The following is a 22,833-nucleotide window of genomic DNA, read 5'->3' as shown; positions in this document are numbered from 1 at the left end:
TGCCTAGCAAACATGTATTCATTAGCATGCTGCAATCATTAACTCAGCAATATGCTGTGGCCCCTCCTTCTGTCTCTGTTACCACTACTACAACAATTTTAACTCCTCTGAACGAGCAAATAGTGCCTTAATTTCTCTTCCTCCAGCCTATTGTGTTCCACTATATACATTATCTGATCATTCTTCCCAAGTCCTGCATCACTCCTGTCCCAATTCTCAAGTCCAAGTTAAAACACACCAATAACACTAATTTCAGCAATTTAAGAAGGTAAGGCATATCAGAGAAAGACAAAGGTACTGTTGTTTTTTCTTGCATGATGTAATAAAACAAAACTAAAAAACAAAACAAAAAAAGTGGATCATAGAAACAGATTTGATTAGGAAGATAAAATACATCATTAACCATAGTGAAGAATTGGACTCGAAGAGGCAAGTATTCAATCTTGGGAGAAAGATATTACTTTATTCTTCCATCATAAAAATTACTATACAAAACAAGGTCACTCAAGGCCATTAACCCCTTCAGTCACTTTGTCCAATGTATTGGACAATTTTTCAGTGTAAATTATAATTGAGTCACAGTTACCAATTCATTGGACACCTCTAAAACGCATATATAATCAAGACCACGTGATTCTGACTCAGTGTTTGCATACAAGTCATAGAGGATGGTTGCAGATGTAAATTAGTATTTTTTTTACCTAGTGTTAGCAAAATTAATTTATCCATGCCAAAAATTAAGCATTTTTTATTTATATTAAAATACAATTTTAATATAAATAAAAAATAAAATTTTAAAATAGTTTTACTTTTTCATCTGTGACTGAAGGGATTAAAGGACATCTAAGAAAAAATGTTAAATTAACTTCCAAAACATTTATTTGAGGAGAAAATGGGTGGGGGGAAGAAAAACAGAAGGAAACTTGAAAATTGAACCATTACTGAGAAGTGAGGGATAGATTTTGATTGACCAAAAATATATATATAAATAAACTTCATTATGGGTGCAACATGTTGAATTTAATAACAACTATAATGTTCAAGTGAAGAGTCAGACCCATTCTGTTTGATGGAAAGAGAAAGCAATATGAAATGTTGTGTTTCTTTTAACAGCTCATTGATGACTTGTCAGGTTTTGTTTTAATAAAGTCCCTCAGACACTCACTGGCACACAGATTCAGCTATACCTATAAAGAAACTCCTATGTACAGAGTACTTTTTGTCTCATTTATATGCACAAACACATATGTATGAAGTGCTGTGAAGCTTATGTTAGACCTCGCACAAAGAAGGAAAAAGTTGCAGGGTTTTAAAATACAGAAAAACTGGTGGATTAGCCGAGAAAAAACAGTAATATTATTAAAATAGGCATACAAAGTAATTGATTAAGTTAAATAAAGCAAGACCATTTTAAAAAATAACACATATACGTCTATACACATATACATATATGAACTGCTGTAAAATAGTTACTGTTTAGCAAATGAAGAAATAAATTTGTAGAAGAGTACATAAACACTTCAAAAATGAAAACATTTTAAAATCAATGAAATTGCAGATAATTTTGATAGTAGAACCAGCTTCTACCAAAGCTAGTTGTAATAAAAAGTTCAGAATTACAAGACATTCAAGGTGAGATGCTGGACATCTGTTTAAAAACAGGGGTTTAATTAATAGTACAATATAGACATATGACATGTTATTTGCAAAAGGGTCCTGGATTGAACTGATAAAGTGGGAAACATTAGCTTTTAGCATGCTGCAAGTCAATTCCCCATAATTAATCATAATCACTTATTTATTTTAGATAAAAATATATAACCTTCAATGTTCACCTAGTGAGGATCATATTTTTAACCAATCAGCTTGATCTAACTCAATGCAGCTGCAGGATAGGTTTTTTTTAAAAACAATATAGTAACTGATTGTCTATATAATGTTCAATATGTTAAGCCAGCAGATTGGAAAAATTAAAAGCTGAACTAGAGAAGAGATAACAACACAGAAAGCATTCATAACAAACATCCTGAGTACCAGGCATGTTATTTTTATTTTTGTGTGTGCTTCAGCCATGAGGCTGTAGTCATGCTGGTGAGATGATGAAAATAATAAAGATGTGTGTGGGAATGGCATAACTAACTGTGAGATTGTGATTTTTTATTTTGCCTGTTTTTCTTCAAAGAGCAATAGACCAATTACCTGAAACAGTATGGTAGTAGGTTTCAGCTGTTTTGAATGCTAATGGGTTAAAAGTCAATTTCTAGTGGTTTTTGTACAATCGCAAAAAAAAAGAAAGACAGACAGAAAAAAGCAGAAACTGATGATTCCCTCTAACACTGCTGAGACAAACATTTGTTTTGTTTAAAGGACGAAAGAAATCATCAGCTTTGAACAATGCCACCAATAAAAGTAGCCTTCACTGCATGCCAAAATATCAGCAGAAAGCAACAAAACTAGAGCCACTTGATATTATTGTTGCTATGATTTAATTTTTAAACACTTGAAGACAAACCAAAGTGCAGGACAGAAACTTTTTATAATTTTGCAGTGAATAGAAAGACGAAGAGGAGTTAATCACTTACCTGTTCCTTGTTGTTAAATGGAAAGCATTGTTAGGATTAGAAAAAAAAAAGAAAAAAATTATTGCTCAGTGCAATCATTAATAGAATAATCCTGATTATTCAAATATGAAGATATGCAAATGAAGGGTTATAAAGACATAACCCATTAAAAGGGGATATTACAGAAGCTAGTAAATGCAGACAATTTTTAGTTACTATATAAGCAGATATAAATAAATAAATTTGTGTTAGGAAGGGCATCCAGCCAAGACAGACACAGAAGTCTGGTGCAGGCTTTGGCCTGGCCAGCTCTTGTGGCACCGTTCCACCCATGCTATATATATAATATGGATCTTTACCTTTTGACTGACAGATTTAAAAAGTAATTTTTTGTAACTAAACACTTTCAAATTTTGTATACTGGTAGAATGTGTCACATAAAACATCTTTTACTCTTGGCATTGTTGAGAAAATTCTGTATTTTGGAAGTTATTTTTTGTTAAAGTTATCGTATTTTGGTAATTTCAACCAATCAATCATGTGTATTCAGCTGAATAAAACAAAAAATAATTTCCAAAGTACAGAATTTGCTCAACAATGCGAAGAGTAAAAGATGTTTTATGTGACACATTCTACAAGTATACAAACTTTGAAAGTGTTTAGTTACAAAAATTATTTTTTAAATCTGTCGGGCAAAAGGTAAAGATCCTATAATATATATCTATATATTAGTTATGCTTGACACCAAATTTTTTCAGTTATATTGTATATGTAAGTGTTTGATTTATGTCTTTTTTTTGTTATATGCGTACATGGGTTAGATCAGTGGTTTTCAACTGGGGTCCATATAAAATTTTGTCATTAAAATGTATGTGCAATAAATTGGTTATACTTCTACAATACACAAAATATTTCAATCATTTTAAGCAATTCCTAATAATAGTTAATTAGTTAATTATAAAATAGGATTTTTTAAAACATCAGATGGCTATGGGGGGTGGGGGATCCACCTGAGTAAAACAGGAATCAAAGGGGTCCATTGGTACAAAAAAATGGTTGAGAGCCACTGAGTTAGACGAATGTGTTACTGCGGTATTGATTTACAGCTGGATGCTCTTCCTTTCTCTAACCCATACTTGTTTTTCGAAGAAAGGATCTCTTATTTCACCTGGCTTCGAAGGTACAAAGTAAATGGATGATTTGTTGATAGGAGAAATGACAACATCACTGCCACCTTTGCAAAACTAAGCAAGATGCATGCTCACATACACACACACACACCATCATCATTTTTATGTCCCTTTTTCCATGCTTGCATGAACTAGCAGAATTTGTTGAGATAGATATTGTTCTATAGCTGGATACTCTTCCTGTTGCCAACCCTCACTCGTTTCCAAGCAAGGTAATATTTCATCAGGGAAAACAATAAACGAACATCAAGTGATGCTCATGTACATGATGTCAAGACAAAAGAAGCACACACATATATAATAAACATACATATACGTTGGGCTTCTTTCAGTTTCTGGAGCTATAGTAGAAGACACTCGCCCAAGGTGCCAGACCGTGAGACTGAAACCAAGAGCACATGCTTGAGACACTAGCTTCTTAACTAGTGCCATGCCTGCACCTACACACACACAATAATCTTTCAGTTTGTATCTACCAAATCCATTTATAAGGTTTTGGTAGGTTATAATAGAAGACACAAAGACAGTTAAGGTGCCATGCAGTGGGATTGAACCCAAAACCTCATAGCAATGCCTGCCTGCACACACACACACACACACGAACACAGTGCTGGGACAATTCATCCCTGGTTATTTTGTTGTTGGTTAATTTGTCTCCAGTCAATTCGTTGTTGATCAATTCATCTCCAATTACTTTTAAATGTGATTTTCAAGGGAAAATTTGGAACAATCACTTTAGCATTAATCACCAGACTTACGAAGGTTTGTAAAGATTAAGAGAGTCACACTGTTTCTTCTGACTAGCTAATAATAAAAGGTATCTCTTATCCAAAGCTTTGTTTACTTGAAGGAGTTTGTTCACTGGATAGCAAAATGTTCACTTTAACCTAACATGTTCATCAAAAGAAACTTTCACCAAACAAAACATTCACAAAATAGTGTGTTCAGCTAAGAACCCAGTAGCAGTCATTCAAATGAGGACATATTTACCCAGCAAAGCTTTTAGAGGATTTAAGCAAACAGAGCAAACCCAATAGTGTATACACCTTAGCAGAAAAAAACCCCAAAAAACAAGTATGTATATCTTTAAAAAAAATTGTGATGAATCTGCATGTTCAAAAGAACCCCTATTTTCATAAAAATAGAAAATAAGAAAACCCATGGAAACCACTGCATATTTTCATTTCTTGTATGAGTGAGATGAGGTTCTCTAAATGAGAAATGATTTGGACTGTGATAATCTGCCCAATTCATGACACCAGGGAAAGTGGATGTAAAATGATGAAGATGATAAATCTATTCTACCTGTGATTGTTGATGTATGAGAGAGAGAGAGAGAAAAAATCATAAAGAAACCGGTATAAAGTACCTTAAAAGCTTATAACTCAGTAACTGTTGAGGTAGTAAAGTTTGAATTTACAATGGCCTTTTTAACTACTAACAACACAACCATGATTTAAGAATGCAGCCTATTTGTCAGCCATACAGACTGAGACAAGTTAAACAATACAACTAATGACAATGGAAAGTCATGAAGCTGGGATTCATAATATCCTGTCTTATCAAGCAATCAATCAGTCAACTAACCATGAAATAAAGAGAGGTTCCTATTTTGTTAGCTGAGTTAGTAAAAGGCACTACAGTCTATTTTGCTCTAGAAGAATTAAAAAAACAACAACAACAACAACAAAAGAACTATCACTTTGTGGTTAAATATCACACTCATTGTTCCACATTAATTGTTAACGAAACAAAAAGCACATGCAAAAATAAATCAGGATTTTATTTAATACTTTTTTTTTTTTTTAGCCAGTGGGAGAAGTCAGTACCTAGGACCTTTTACATGGTCACTGAGACTGGAAGGAGGAAAGGACAAAAGTAGCTTCAAACCAGAAAGCTGGCCTGGGTGTTGGACAGGGCACTCTGCTAAAATGCTGAAGGTGTCAAGTGGTGGTGTTAACCTGGGTGATGGGTTATGTCTACCACTTATGTAGGTCATGGTTGGATTGAACTCAGAATGCAAAGAGCTGGAATAAATAACACGAGGCAGCTGATTCAATGTTCTTATAGCTCAGCCTATTTTGCACCTTGGACTGGTACTTTTTTTTAATTCTTAATTCCATAAGGATTGAAAAGCAATATTGACCACAGCAGGATTTGAACTCAAAGCACATAGAATAAGAACAAAGCATTCTGTCCAATGCTCTAACAACTGCCAATTCACCACCTCAGAAATGGATTTGAACTCAATATATTACATACACACACACACACACATATATATATATGTATGTATTTATTTCTGTGTGTGTGTATCTTTGTGTTTATCTCCCCCACCATTGCTTGACAACTGATGTTGGTGTGTTTATGTCCCTGTAACTTAGTGGTTTGGCAAAAGCGACTAACTGAAGTACTACGCTTACAAAGACCAAGTCCTGGGGGTGATTTCTTCGACTAAAACCCTTTAAGGCAGTGTTCCAGCATGGCCACAGTCAAATGACTGAAATGTGAAAAAGAATAAAAGAACCTTTGGCGATATTCCATGCTTGAGAAGACCTGCCAAGCCAAGTGAGACCGCAGTTGTGGCTGATGCTGGTGTTTTGTAACTGGTACCCATGCTGATGGCATGTAAAAAGCACCCACTACACTCTTGGAGTGGTTGGTGTTAGGAAGGGCATCCAGCTGTAGAAACCATGCCAAATAAAATTGAAACCTGGTGCAGCTCCCCAGCTTACCAATTTTCAAGCAAACTGTCCAACCCATTCCAGCATAGCAAATGGACATTAAATGACGATGATGATGATGATGTTATATAATTTTCAATGCTGATACAAGTTGGATGGTCATCAGTCTCGTTCATTTCCTATTGGAAGCCACTATTCTTAAAATTCTGGGGTTTTGTACATTGCATCTTTGGTTTGGTTTCCACAGTTGGATGCCCTTTCTATCACCAACCACTTTACAGAATAGAGTGGGTGTGTTTTCTAGTGGCACCAAAACTGGAGTACTCATTAACCTAAGGCTTGTAGACCAAGGAAGGGATTAGGAATAGGAGCAATGGCAGCAGAAAGGCCAGAAATGGGTAGTTTGAAGGGGAGATAGGAGTATAAGTGTACAGGGAACTAAATAGCTTAAAACACAAACATTTTCTCGGGTGACCTAGGATGGGAACCAGCTACACTCTGAGAAGCATTACTTTATTTTTCATAGATGTGACATCCCCACCTCCTCTAATTCTTGATCATTGAGACAGAATGTGTTACTTCAGAAGTGAGCTTATAAAACATCAGGGGTATTTTACATCAGTGAAATTTCAAGTTAAGTTTATACCAATATTAGAACTCCTCATCACATGTTGAGTGCACTTTCATTTATATATTTGTCTATATTAGTCTATCAACTATCTATCTATAGCGAAAGGATGGCAGAACTGGTTAAAACATTAAACAAAAGTACCTGATAGGATTTGGTTACGGTTCTATACACTTAGGTTAATGGTCAACTTTGCTGTTCACCCATGTGAGGTTAATAAAATAAGTTAATAAAACAAGGGGTCGATATTAAACAAGTGAAACCCTTGAAGATGGTATCTTAGCATGGCTACAATTTAATGATTGAAACTAATAAAAGAGAAAAAGGGTACATCATTTAACATCCATTTTCCATGCTGGTATGTGTTGGACAGTTTGAGAGATGGCAAAGCCAGAAGACTGCACCAGGTTTACTAACACCAACCACCTTACAGAATGAACCAAGTGCATTTTACATGGCACCAGCATTGGTGAAGTCTGTTTTAGCATGGTTTTTACAGCTGGATACCCTTAACCTTTGACCCATCCAGTAGGCTCTTCCAGGAGCTGGTGGTCCACTGACATGATACAATGAGGTACATAAGCCAACATGCTGCAATAAGGACTGGATACTGATGTGGGTCATAGGTTGGCTGGTTCAACAGGATCTGGCAAACTAGAGAATTGAGATGAACTCCAATGTGCCATGGTTTCTATGGCTGGATGTCCATTCTAAATCCAATCACATTACAGAGTGTACTAGGTGCATTTTTTTGTGGCACCAGCACTAAGGATGCCACCAAGTAACTTTCAAGACAAGAACCTTCAACTGAGTTGGGGTGCAGTGTTGAGGCAAGTGGCTTTGTGCCAGGTGTTGAGGGGCCAAAGTATGATAAAGGGAGTGTAAAGGAGATACATGGCTGCTCCAGCTGGGAAAGGATAATAATGGTGGATTTCTATCAAAGGATTCAGGTAATGGAGGGGTTAATTGACCCCAATACTTGATTGGAATTTCATTTTATCAATCCTGGAAAGATGATTTACAGTTTTGTGTATTAGGGGACAAAATTGGAGGGAAGTTTATATTACACTGTGTAACATGATTTTTACCCTTAGGTAGCAATTATTATTTCCTATTTGTTTACCTCTAGAAAGTATGAAATATGGTTAATATTTTCTTCAAACTTTGCTTTTGATACGTTTATTCAAGCCCCAAAGAACCCCTCTCAACACATGGCTATGATGTCCCCCCTACTACTACTGCTCATGATCAGAGATGCACATATTGTCAGCCACTAAGGGACATGCTCAAATAATTAAGATTAAGCAACTGATAAGCAAATCTGTGGTATTAAGCTGAATATTCGCTATAGCAATGTTTTTGCTTCAGCAACTCGGCACTGAATCTGTCTGAAATGTAATGGAAAATAGGTCGGTTTCAAAACATTGATGTCCAGGTCACAAAAGCAATGTTTGAAGGAAATAGTAGTCATTTCCTTTGATTTCTAGATAGAAGCAAATAGGAAATAACATTTACTGACCAAAGAAAAAAAATTTAAATTCTGTTCCACAGTGTTACAATTCCATTTCCATCTAGAATGCCTTATAAGACTATCAACCTCATTATGTGCCTGGTACTTATTTTCTCAACTTCAGAAGGATGAAAGTTAAAGTTGATCTTGTCAGACTTTGAATTCAGAACAAAGTGTCATAACTAAATACTGCAGGTGTTTTGTTTGATGCCCAAATGGTTCTGCCAATGCACCACATTAGATAAGAATGGTGGAGAAAAGAAATTTGGAAGAAGCCGTGCAAGGTTGTATGTGTGAAAAATCCGATTAAATTAATGCAACCTACATGAAGGAACACAAGAACCAAGTTTACTGGGTGCAAGAAATACTTACAACTTCCCTAGTTGAGCTTACATCTTTTTTATTGTCTGGTACATTTAAGGACCGAGGCATACTGTTACTGGCAGCCTAACAAAAACAGAAACAAAAATCACAGCGGGTTTATTTTTGAGACAAACATTCACGTAAACGAGTAAGTGCAGAACTTGCAGGTAATTCCCTGTTGCTTGTCTCTATACATCTCAAAAATATGTTTTTTAAACAGAGAAATGTAGAAGATGGTATTTTTTTGGAGAGAGAGAGAGGGAAAGAGAGACTATCATTGGTCTTTTTCAAAGGGAAATGAAAACTTGCAGACTTAAGTGTGTAAATATCTGAGAAATGAACTGTTATTAATGGCTCAGTGGTTAGGATGTCGGGCTTACAATCATGAAGTAGTGATTTTGATACTCAGACTGGGAGAAGTGTTGTGTTCTTGAGCAAGACAGCTTATTTCATCTTGCTTCAGTTCACTCAGCTGTAGAAATGAGTTGTGATGTCACTGGTGCTAAGCTGTATCAGCCTTCGCCTACTCCTTGGATAACATCAGTGGCATGGAGAGGGGGAGGCTGGTATGCATGGGTGACTACTGGTCTTCTATAAGCAACTTTGCCTGGACTTGTATCTTGAAGGGGAACTTTCTAGGTGCAATCCTATGGTCATTCCTGACCAAAGGGGGTCTTTTACTTTTAAGCTTTCAGATGATAAATCTTGTCTTCAGAAATATAGTGGAACCTTGGTTTACAAACAATTTTTTGAATAAAATGTCTTGTGACAAACAGTGTCTTAAGCAATGAATACACAGGAGTTGGTGATAAGTGGGTATACCAGCAGTAGAGTGTCAATTGCAGTCTAGTTTTCACTCAGTACACATCCCTGCTTGAATTTGCTGTGCTTTCTCTTGAATTTCCTATGGGAAAAATAGTTTTGATTTCTGAATATTTCAAATGACAAATGGCCTTCAGGAATGAATTAAATTCATAAACCATGGTTCCACTGTAAATGTTTTTAGTTCATGTCTTGTACAATACCATCTATCTAGGGATAAGACACTTACGACTGGAGAACAAACTGATTGAAATGTAAGGTGCAAATATCAAGAGATATATCAAATTGTAAAGATGAGGAGAAAAGCCTGAAAAAGTATAATCCATATGCCATAATAGATTACTGTTGTCAGATTATCACTGAAAGCTTGTATAAGGTGCATTGAAGAAGGCATGTTTAGTGTGTGTATGGAAAAGGAAAGCATGGCGTGTGTTGAAGAAAAACATAACTTGTGTGAGAAAAGAAGTATATTGCTGAAACAGGCAAATATAATGCGAATAAATATTAAAAAAAAAAAGCAAATAATCTAATGTAGAACATATTTGAGTAATGTATAAAATCATCAAATATTCAGGCTCAGAATCATCAACTTGTGTCCATAACCAAGTTGTTTAACTGTCCAACAGCCCAGTCCACCTAGCCTTAAGTAGGTACCCAGGGCCAAACCATTTAACTTTCAAGAGGTTAGTTCTAGTTGGAATTGGTGATAAATGTGATGATGATGATGAGGTTACTTAATGCTCAATAGTCCAATCTTCCAAAGTGTAAGTAGATACCCAAAGATGATACAAAATACTCTTAAGAGCAATAGCAGTTGTGAGAAATATTACTTGCATCCAAGCTGGCTCTTAATCACTTGTTACTTAAACCCACTACACACACAGAGGAGTTTTGAGGTCCATGAAAGGACAGATGAATAAAGTACTGATATGCAGTGATTCCACAGTTCTGGGAAACAATGGAAAACCATGGAATGACAAAGAAATGGGACGGGGATGAAGAGAAACGAAGTTTTGGACACTTCTTATTCACCACCACCACCACCACTGCTGCCACGACCATTATGATCTGAGAAGGTAAGGTTAACAGTCATAAAAAAATTTTGTATTATTATCATGATGGTTAAGGTGGTGAGCTGGCAGAATCATTAGCACACTGGGTGAAATGCTTAGCAGTGTTTCGCTCATCGTTACATTCTAAGTTCAAGTTCTACTGAGGTCAACTTTGCCTTTCAGGGTCGATAAATTAAGTACCAGTGAAATACCAGAGTAAATATAACTGACCAGCCCCGTCCAAAATTTTAGGCCTCATGCCTTTAGTAGAAAGGAGGATTCACCTCACATTTTAGACATTTACCCCCCCCCCCTATTTTACATCCACTGAGCCACTGGAAAGGAATCTACATAATGGCTTACCCTTCTCAAAATAGCAGCCAAGTCTTCCTCAGATTGCCCCCTACTGTTTGAAAAAGGAAGGACATAATGTAGTTTTAGGTAATGAAATGCACAATAGGACAGGATAGTCATGACTGGAACACCTTCATTCAATCAGGGAAAATTTGGTATTTAAAAATTGTGCTAAATATCCTTCTTGTTCCATTATTCTATTCTAGAGTAGATGGAATGTCTCTATTGCTAACCACTCAACTGTGAGCTAGCAAGTAGAACCAGTTTTATATGAGTCAGGCAAACACAAAAACAACTATATGTCTTTGCCAAACACAGTGGTTGTAGTGAAAATTTGAAATCTTGATCATGCTTTTAGAAACCCAGCTATAAAACCTTATACTGATACTTTCATGTGTAATTTAGAAATAGCATTTGTCTTAGAATTTAATTAAGATTCCTGCCAGGAATGGAATATTTACAAATCAATAGAAAGTTTTCTGAAAACAAAAACTGAGTTGTCTGAAAATAAATGTAGAAAAGAAACAACTACAAAAAAAAAGAAAAAAAAATTCCCTGAAAGTGTAGCGTCTTGTACTTACTGATTCTGAATGATGGCCACTTTTGCCTGTTGCTACATCAACCATTACACTTTCACCATTCTAGAAGGACGGGAAAAAAGAAACAATGAAATGTAAAGCTACCATGTCATAACAATGGGTTACAATATATTATGTAATAGATTAGATATAATGGGGCTCACTCACTATGGCAAACCCATGACCATAGTTGGGTTTTGAACTTATAGTTTATGGAACTATGGCCCAGTACCATTACTACAAGAAAATGAAAAAGGAGGAGGAGAAGACAGAAAAAGAAGCAAATAGAAGCAAAAGGAGGAGACAGGAGGAGCAGACAGAAGCAGAAAAAAACATAAGTGAAAGGGGGAGGCAGCAAATAGAAGGCGTGGCAGAAGTGAAAGGGAAGGAAGGAGCAGAGAGAAGCAGTAGAGGGTGGCAGAAGGAGCAGCAGACAGAAGCAGAAGGGGGAGGCAGAAGAAGGAGCAGACAGAAGCAGAAGGAGGGGTAAACAGAAGTGAAAGGAGGAGGCAGGAGGGGGAGCAAATAGAAGGGGTGGCAGAAGTGAAAGGGGAAGGAGGGGGAAGAGAGAAGCAGTAGAGGGTGGCAGAAGGAGCAGCAGACAGAAGCAGAAGGGAGAGGCAGAAGGAGGAGCAGACAGAAGCAAAAGGAGGAGCAGACGAAAGCAGAGGGGGGGATGAGGAGGGGTAAACAGATGTGAAAGGGGGAGGCAGGAGGGGGAGCAAATAGAAGAAGGAGAGGCAGGAGGAGAAGCAAACAGAAGTGAAAGGGTGCAAGAGGGGGAGCAGACAGAAGCAGAAGGAGAAGGAAGAGACAGAAGACAAATGGGATGACGACAGAATAACCTAAAAGAATAGGACAGCAGATGAAGAAACCAAGAAGAAAGAGAAAACAGAGTAAGATGTAGAGAAGACAAAAAATATATATTAAAGAATAAAGATGAAACTTACCTCGGTAAACAGTGGTGTCAAAAACACAAAGAATATATCATAAAGGAAGAACATTCCTAGAAGTAGGGTGCCAGCCTGTGATGAAGAAAAAAAGTAAGAAATGGTGAATTCTTCATAAATATTTTACAATCTTGGTATCAAGAAGTATTTCTGGTAGCTTTTATGAAGTTCTTTAAAAGTCATTGGATTTTAATTGCTGTTGTTACAGTGTTACATATAATGTAACCTGGCAAAGTCATTAGCATGCTGGGCAAAATGCTTAGCAGCATTTTATCTTTCATTCTTTCAGGGTTGATAAAATAAGTACCAGTTGAGCACTGGGGTCAATATAATTGACTTACCCACATCTTCAAATATTGCTGGCCTTGTATCAAAATTTGAAATCAATATATACATATGTGAGTGCAGACATGGTTGTATGAGTAAGAAGCTCACTTTGAAACTATATGGTTTCAGGTTCAGTCTCACTGTTTGACACCTTAGGCAAGTGTCTTCTATTACAACCTTCAGGCCAGCCAATAACTTGTGAGTGAATTTAATAGATGAAAATTGTGTGGAAGCTCATTGTCAGCATGGAAAACAGACATTAAATGATGAGGATAATGAGAGAGAGAAAGAGAGAGAGAGAGAGAGAGAGAGAGAGAGAGAGAGAGAGAGTGCGTGTCTCCCAGCAATTAACAACTGTTGTAGGCTTGTTTATGTCTTTGCAACCTGGCAGTTTGGCAAAAGGGATTGATAGAATTTGTACCAGACTTAGAAAAATAAGTACTGGGATTTGCTCAACTAAGCTCTTTGAGGCAGTGCCCTAGCAGTTCAATGACTAAAACAAAAGATAGATGATAACAAGACATAGCTCAAGTGAGAACACAGTGGTGTCCCAACTGAAATACTGCAGTCATGGGTTATTAAGCTTCTACATCTAACATCACACATCTTACATGTTTCAGTCTGTGCATAGCATGGAAAGCGGACGTTAAACGATGATATAATATATATATATATATATATATATATCATATACAAATGTATAAACAGATAAACAGAGTGGGAGAGAAATCCATAATATATACTTGCCATATTGTCATTACTAATCAATCCACTGCTACTCCCTTGCAGAATTCATTATGATAACAGTGATATAGCTTTCATCACTTTTATATTTATTACAACATTATTCTGAATTTTCAGGTTTAGCTTACCTTAATTTTTGTTAGGGTTTACCCATAAAATTCTTAGTTACTTTTATGGATAACTATCTGACATAACCGGTAATTCCCGGAAAAGTTCGCTGATCCAATAACAATACAAAGCATGTAGCCCTTAAAACGGTTTTGGTGCATCACACATCTTACATATTTCAGTCTGCCTTCTGCAACACTTACTAAATTTTTTGTAACCCTTCCTTACTCTGCTGGCTGCTTAGGGGACCCCCCCCCCCAATATCCCCAATCCAAAAGTCAAATAATTTTCTCACCTTTAAGCTGGGAATTCGAAGGTTTTTCAAGACATTGATACAAAACAACACTCCTAGAATATCTTGCAAGATCCAGGAATATCTGAAATAATGATTATTAGTTTAATACATCAGTGGTATAAATAATAAAGAAGTTAGTGATCATCAAAGAGATATCCTTTTTCTTTTTTCCTTTACACCCTAATAGGAATTATGCAAGTTTGTATTTCCATGTTATGGGGCTATTTTGGTTATACTGTGCAATATATTTTTCCGTTCTTATTTTTCACCACTTAGCCATGACAATAGCAAAAATGATGCATGCTTAATGGATTGGTAAACTGATGAGGGTGATGCTTGTTTACAATCAGTGATTGGTGACATCAGATTATGAGTTAGATGCACCCCAAAACACAAGAGAATCTGTGGTAGGAAGGTATAGAAACTGAAATAATAGGGAGAGCTTATCTATGTTGAAACAAAAAGATTCTCTCTTTGAGTGAAGGGCAGATTGTATGATGCATGTGTATGAAGTGCAATGTTGCAATGCAGAAAGACATAGGAATTGAATGTGAAGGATGTATGAAGGCTGGAAAGAAATGGAAGATGACAGTAGGGTAGAATGTGTAGAAATTCAAGGCGGCGAGCTGGCAGAAATGTTAGCACGCTGGGCGAAATGCTTAGTGGTATTTCGTCTGCCACTATGTTCTGAGTTCAAATTCCGCCGAGGTCAACTTTGCCTTTCCTCCTTTCGGGGTTGATTAAATAAGTACCAGTTATGCACTGGGGCCGATGTAATCAACTTAATCCGTTTGTCTGACCTTGTTTGTCCCCTCTGTGTGTAGCCCTTTGTGGGCAGTAAAGTAATAAGAATGTGTAGAAATTCTAATGAAAGGAATCTGTAGAAGGGGAATACAAAGGAAGTCATGAGAAGAATTGGTGAAAGCTGCAAAGTGACAAAAACTGCAACAAACAGTAAGAAACTGTGCTGGAGAAGACCCATTGAACCTATACAAGCATGGAGGTATGTACACAAAATAATTTATTTCCCAAACCAATGAACACTTAGCATCTCTTTAATCTCCCCATTATTTGTAGTAAAAAACTCAGAATTCTTCACTATTCAGCTGGTCTTTGAATACAAGATATATGTTTAGTTGGATTGTCAACTCAATAAAGTACCAGGCAAGTACTTGCAATGATGCAATATTTATAAGAAACATCAAAGATGAGAATGGAATTATAGTTAAATGTTTGCTGCTTTTTTTATTACTAATCATGCAACCATGAAGCTGAGAAGAATCTACTTTATCAGTCATGTGTTGTACTTAAGCTCACAACATTACAGACTAGGAACACTAGCAGACCGTGTGTAGATGAAGACCATGTGATGTAGATGAAGACCATGTGATGCAAATGCACATCATGTGATGCAGATGTACATCATGTGATGCCGATGTACATCATGTGATGCCGATGTACATCATATGATGCTGATGCACAACATGTGATGCAGATGTACATCATGTGATGTATATGTACATCATGTGGTGCAGATGCACAACATGTGATGCAGATGTACATCATGTGGTGCAGATGCACAACATGTGATGCAGATGTACATCATGTGGTGCAGATGCACAACATGTGATGCAGATGTACATCATGTAATACAGCAAGTTTTGCTGAAAGGGATGAGATTGAGAAACACCAGTTTGCACTAGAGTGATTAAACTTTGCTTTGGTTTTTAGTAGAAATCAGTTGAAAATTGAAGAAACTGGTAAAAGAATACTTACGGTTTGTGTCTGAGAACTAGCCATGTGATACCAGCTGCAAAACCCAACATCAGTAGCACAATTTCTTTATACATAATATCTGCTTTACAACAGGAACCTAGATTAAACTTTAATCTGAAAGCAAGGAGATATTTCTCAAAAATAGTTGCCAAAGTGGAAGAGGGATATAAGAAGGGTTAAGAAAAATCTTTGCAGACCTTGCACAAGGGGACAATTACATTCTACAGCTCATTTGGGATAAGGTTAAGACTACATACAGGCCAAATATTGAAATGGAGAGGGAGGAAGAAACACCTCCATTCTGTTAAGCAAGCTTTTATTTATCAATATGTTGCACCAACAAATTATGGTCACTCTCTGCTTCTTCCACTGTTACTATACGGGTCTATGCTCCAGCCTATTTATCACATCTACTTGTCTTGTTCTTTTGCATCATGCTATAGCGCTAGTACAGTGAGAAAGCTTTTATATCATTGCAGGATCTGCTAGAAATAGCAGATTTAAGTCATCCTCAAATGATGTTATAATATAAAAAAATCAAACATGCTGAATAATATAATCCTGGATATATATAAAAGTGGGATGGTCTTAGTTTTGATCATAGTTTTGCTTGATCAGTGTTGAATTAGGGCTAAACAATAAAATTTAGCCCAATGAGGCACTGAGGGTGCCTCTGAAGCGAATAAGGGAACATTTATCTGCAAGAAAAAGCACCTAAAGCTTCAACAAACTACAACCTATTGTCTTAGAGTAAAAACACATTGGATAATGTATTCCTAGATATACTAGGTCTGAATAAAAGACATGATAAAGATGTTTGGATAACCTTTGACTGTAGGTCTGCAGAACCAATGAAGACCTGGAGTTAAACAACAATACAGCTACCAAAGAGCTAGCTTCTGAGTTTTAAACTTAACCTGCTAGAAATAACAGCCATATACCTCTTTAAAAATCTTAGATACATTGTGCCTGAATTAAAGACTGGTACATCTTTGATTGAAGAAATGTTGGACCAGGGATGGCCTGTATCTAAACAATAACAAGGTCCAATCATTCTTACTAGGTCTCCTTCCTTACCCATGTTTCCTCCACAAACACTAACATCCAACTGTTCAAAGTGAACCTTAACTCATAACTTAAGGTCTACAAAAAGCTATGGGCACTGTCTCAGCTAAGATAAAATAATAAAACCATGTTGTTATTGAGTTGTGATCAATCAGTTCAGATCAACTCCAAGGTCACCAGTGAAATTGCTGGGTGCGGGTAGGGTTGTGGGTGGTCAAGATGTTTGCTTCACAATCATGTGATTCTGGCTTCTCCAATGACAATTCAATGCAGTGTACAAATGAGAGTGCCTCTGCCAGATTTCTCAACTGCTAGAAACAGCAGCAAAATTTCTCTCAAATCACATTATCCTTTTAATTAAATGAGAAGATACACAAAGTATGATCTTGGATACACAATGTGATTCAAGAGAAAAAAATAAACAAGTATAGGATTGACATGCTTGGAATAATCTTTGCTCGTTGGTCTGTTCAATTAGCTTAATTTATCTACCATGAAGCTAGCAAAACCACAAAAACACTAACACCGGTGCTTATACATGGTCCCTAGATCGCCTAAAAATAGAAGTCAAAAATGTTCTTCAAATTCACACTGTAACATCTTATAAAAAGGAAGGGTACAATAGATAATGTGGTGTTTAGAGACAATATGTCTGAACAAAAGATGTTGCATTTGCATTGTCTTTGTTTCTAAGCTTTCTGAATTAAAGCTGATCTGGGTCTAAGCACCACAACCATTAATGAGGGAGCCTCTAGGTCAGTGGTTCTCAACTGGGGTCCATATGACACCCGAGATTTTGAGGGTCCATGCAACAAAATAGTAAATTGGGGATCCACAATAGTATTTTAAGGGCCCCTGAAGAAATTTTGTTTTAGATGTATGTATTGCTATTTATTGCAAAAAATAGCTAGGCTTCTTTCTCTAATGTTTTACATAGTTCAACAAATACAAAGTTAATGTTTGAAAAACAAAACAGGAATTTTGAAAGAAGTTTCTATAAAACTAGTTTTTAAACATCGATGGCTATGGGGGTCCACCAGAATAAAATGGTAATCAAAGGGATCCATGGATAAAAAAATGGTTAAGAACCCCTGCTCTAGATGATAGTTCAATCAACTAGAAATAACAGCCAAATTGCCTCACAAAATCACACCCCAATGACTTAAATACCTATGATCATAGGTCTTGATGATCTGGGAAGGGAATCTCAAGAACAACAATAACTGAAGGTAAAAATTGAAAGTCTTACCGTTGTTTTCCTGGAATTATATAGTTCCACAAAGGTTTAAAACATGAGTAGAATGCAATGGAAGCAGCAACCATGAATATAACAATCACAACATATACTGAAATGAAATAATCAAAAATTGAGCAAGATTTTTGTACGAAAAATACTTTGGCCATGAAAATTGAGAAAATATGTTGAGGTTAGTTGAAGAAGATATTGGCCTCTGTAGCAAACAATTTGTCTCCAGGAGACAAACAGGGCAGTTGAGAACATGGATGGCTGAGTGGATAAGAAGAGATAAAGCTACAAGTAGGGGTACAGTTGGTTCATGTCACGGCAGTTAATTCTAAAAAAGCTGCGGTCTATCTAGCTGACAATGTAGGTGTCAGAGGCAGGCAACTCTTCAAAGCAAATAGATGTATTGAGAAATCAACGTGTGATTTGTTAAGTTGTAGTGTAAATTCAACTTTATCCTGTAAGTTTGGAGGGGGTCACCATTCCAATACAGGGTTCCATATCAAAATCAGTTACCAAATGTCTCAGCAATTCTTCAAAATGAATTCAAACAGAGGGAGAGACTTGTCTGGTGAGAGAGAGAGAGAGAGAGAGCGTATGTGTGTGTGTGGGTGGGTGTGTGTATATCAGCTGTATTGCAACAGTAAGACAATGAGCAAAGCTCTAGCTGCTTAGCCTGGTAGAAGTCCTGAAATCTGCTATCTTTTCAGAAAAGGACACATTGCCTAGTGTTGTCCTAGACAGACTGAGAAAAGACAGGATAATGGAGGCTAAAGCAACTTTAGAACCAGAGTTAAATTACAACAATAACAGCCAGCCCTTCATACAATCTTGCTCCTTGGTAGTAATGCACTAAAGTGCAACTGTCTCTTGAGATGGAAAGATGACTTAATTGAAGAAAGACACTGAAATCAATAGCAGATGCAGTTCTAAGAAGGAATGTCAGTTCTTTGAGATCTACTGAGAAGACTGTGTAGGCAATATTATTCCAAATTATAAGGCAGTGAGCTGGCAGAATTGTTAGCATGCCAGGCAAAATACATTTTGTTCATATTCATGTTCTAAGTTCAAATTCCACTGAGGTCGACTTTGCCTTTTATCCATTCAGGGTTGATAAAATAAGTTCCAGTTGAGTACTGGGGTCAATATAATAGATTAACCCCATTCCCTGAAATTGTTGGCTGTGTGCCAAAATTTGAAACCAATTTAGATAGAAAGGTTACAAATTTTTTTTATGGGGTGGGGATGTCATCAGTGATTATATCAACCATTATACTTCTATTTATTTTCTGTATTTTATAATACAGTTTATGATAGCGGTGTTAGTTACAGATTTCCAATGAGTCATGGGGTTCTGCACAGATTTCGTTTATCAAATTCCACTCACAAGGTATTGGTCAACCGAGTCTATAATAGAAGATATTTCTTTTCAAAGTGCTGTAAAGTGGAACTGAACCTGAATCCACATGGTTTGTGATGCAAGTTCCTTGACAACTTAGCCATGCCTGCATACATGTGATATTTTGTTTTATCGAACTGACATTGGCAGAATTTGAATTCGAAACAAAAGGGGACACAACTAAATACAGTAAAATATTTGTTTGATGTTTGACATACTCTGCTTTTTAAAGAACTAATTAACAAAACATTTCTTTCGTCCAACAAATCTTATCTCTGCTATTCTAATACCCTTGACCATATGATAATATTGGCGATTAGGTGATGAGGAATGTGACAATGACAGTAATGAAAAATTAAATACTTTAAATGATATGAAGTAGTTGGGGCTAAGTAATTGTGGCAATGATGATGATGAAAATGTTGCTGTGGCTGTTAATAATGAGAATATAAAGAGGCAAATATTACATGTTAAATTGACAATCAAAATAAATATTAAAATACTAAAATTACATAATTGAGTAAGTAAATACACACATACATTTCATACACATAAAATGTGTGTGTGTGTATATATATAAATAAATAAATAAAAAGACAACAAATGGAAGCAATATTTTCAATAAGGGCCGAAATTGCGTTTGATCTTCTGGCCGATAACTGATGAAAAATTGGTGACCTTCTGTGCTTTCTGTCCATTTGTGTATTTAGTATATGTTCGTTTCTTTATTTACTACATGTATATATATATATATATATAATATATATATATAGGTAGGTCATATCTTTTTATTTAATCTTGAAAATATTAAAATATTATTTATGTAATGCACACACACTCCTTAATTTATATATAAATATATATATATATATATATATATATATATGACAGGCACACATGCATGCATAGATGTGTGTGTGGGGAGTTTAGCTTACTGAAAAAAGTATTAGGTATGAACTGTATATAAGCACAAAATATATTTAAATAACCAAATGCATATGCATGCATACTATATATATATGCTATTATATATAATTGACAAAAGAACAAACATTGGTAAGATATGAAAACTAAGCAATGTCTAAGTGTTCAATGCAAGCCTGTAAGGGGGAACACTGACATAGTTCCACCATACATATTACTGCTCTTATTTTATGCTCAAGAAACTATGGTGTATAAGGAGGGGTGGGGGTGAGAAAATTTGATCCCGTTTAGATTTGAATTAAAACACTTTTTGCTATCTTTTCCCAAAGGGTATTTTGCTGCTGCAGAGTTTAATCCCTTTGGCATTTATGATTACTCTGTCAAATGTAATGCTAATTTATCTACAATTATTTTGAATTAATTACACATTATCTTGTAGCTTTGTGAATTTGATGGTGTAATTGTTTTATTTTTAGAATGACATTGTAGGATAGGTGTGAGAGCTGGCCAGCTTAAACAAAAAGCAAGTAGAATATTTGGGTTAAAGTTTCAACTTAGCTCTAGGCCAAATGTGAAATTATAAGAGTTTAAGGATTTTTGTTCAAATTGAAACTGAAGAAAAGTGACTTTTTTGTGTTAAGAATCTGTTTATCAGTCGGTGATGTTAAATTTGACAATAAATAAATGACAATAATTATGTAACTTTCCCTAGAACAGATGAGTTAACTAATTAATCAAATGATCAAAAGCATTCCAATCTTGACCACCTCATCTTTTCAGAGGTATCTAGGGCAACATTATCTCACATGCCTTTATCTTTTTATAAGACAATGAGGTGTGATTTGAGGGAGATTTAACTTATTTCTGGAAGGCTAAGTGATCAAATAGGGGCACTCTCATTAAATATTCACAATAGAGGTTAAAGTGTTAAATAGATCAGAGTTTAAGCTATCACACAACCAAGACACCTTGATTTTAGAATTACTACAAGCCATATATGTTGGACCAAAAGCATTAGATAAATTCTTGTATGTTTCTTTTTAAGACTACATATTGTCACAGCTGTGTAAACACTGTACTTATTAAAATTTTTTATGAGAAAAGGCCAAGGAGTTGCTTGTGTCAACAAGAATCTTTATTTGGCTGCATTAGCAATAAAAAGACCATGTTTTTATAGATAAGCCCCAGGTCAGCCTTGATCAAGCAGATCTATGATTAAATACATTTTAGTAGTCAATATCATGATCTTTTTCTGTCAGATTTAAAACTACATTACCCAAAGTGCCTTTCCTTTATTTAGAAATTTAGCTGTTATTTCTAGCGAGTCAAGTGACTGCATGTAGACTCCAGTGCTGGCTCAAGTAAAGATCTATTATTAATGCTTCTATTATAGCTCATGCACACAGAAGGAAATGATCTCAGTATTGAAACTGTTTCTTCTCCTTAATCCTTTTTGCCCCTTGTGGAGCATAGGGCCTCAACAGTTGTTTTCCACTTTTTGCGGTAATTGGCGTGTTTCTTGGCTGCCTCCCATGTCAGACCAGTAGTCCTGAGCTTGTCCAAAATGCTCCACTTCCATGTCTGCTTTGGGCGTCCTCGCTTCCTTTTCCCCTGCGGGTTCGAGTCAAGTGCTTGTCGTGTCACATTAGAGGAAATTGAGACTGCTTATAGAGAGTGAATTAGTCTGTGGGGGACAGTAATGGATGCAAACTGTTGATATCAAGGCTAGTTATTAGATATCTTAACTTGGTGCTATCTATAGTGGATCAATAACATTCCTCAGAGGGCGGTGTTGACCAACAGAGCATTGATAGTGAAAGTAAAAGCAGCATCATGTATGATGTAACAGCTGCAAGACATGTAAAGTTGTAAAAGGTAACAAAAACTGAAGCCTTACAGCATACATAGCTCAACTGACATCACATTAACATACATAAACATATATATATAACCATATATGTATATCTAGTGTTTAGGGAGGGTCATTATGCCAATAAAAAAAAATACATGCACTGGTTCAGTACCAAATGCAGAGTTACACACACAACACAATATAGCTTAGTGAGATGTTCAGTAGAAAGTATTTAGAAATTTTGAGTAAACATTATAGAAGGCTAAGTGCAGAAATATGTAATCAGTTAAAAAGAAAACAAAAAAAAAAAAAAAAAAGAGAGAGAGAGAGAATGTGTTTCTGAGTTTAGACCCAGCCTAGAAAAGAATATATATATATATTTAACAGTAAAAATGCCTGAAGATTATT

At 35.9% G+C, this 22,833-nt stretch overlaps 1 protein-coding gene across 6 annotated transcripts in view; it reads right to left on the bottom strand.

Annotated features, from left to right (window-relative positions):
* LOC115218759 (signal peptide peptidase-like 2A) overlaps positions 1–22,833 on the bottom strand; it is an 80,295-nt gene that overhangs the window by 13,693 nt on the left and 43,769 nt on the right. For 3 of the 6 annotated variants that reach the window (XM_036508859.1, XM_029788677.2, XM_036508861.1), the window contains 7 exons: positions 18,257–18,353; positions 15,943–16,056; positions 14,167–14,248; positions 12,693–12,767; positions 11,746–11,805; positions 8,946–9,020; positions 2,583–2,588 (listed from right to left, as the gene is read on the bottom strand). In XM_036508859.1, coding sequence (XP_036364752.1) covers positions 2,583–2,588; positions 8,946–9,020; positions 11,746–11,805; positions 12,693–12,767; positions 14,167–14,248; positions 15,943–16,056; positions 18,257–18,353 — 509 coding nt within the window. The remainder of the gene's footprint in view (positions 1–2,582; positions 2,589–8,945; positions 9,021–11,745; positions 11,806–12,692; positions 12,768–14,166; positions 14,249–15,942; positions 16,057–18,256; positions 18,354–22,833) is intronic. The other 3 variants (XM_036508862.1, XM_036508860.1, XM_036508863.1) reach the window with 3 other exon arrangements.

This window comes from Octopus sinensis, linkage group LG14 (genome assembly GCF_006345805.1).
Source record: "Octopus sinensis linkage group LG14, ASM634580v1, whole genome shotgun sequence".
NCBI lineage: Eukaryota > Metazoa > Mollusca > Cephalopoda > Octopoda > Octopodidae > Octopus > Octopus sinensis.
This window is presented reverse-complemented; position numbering and strand designations above follow the sequence as displayed.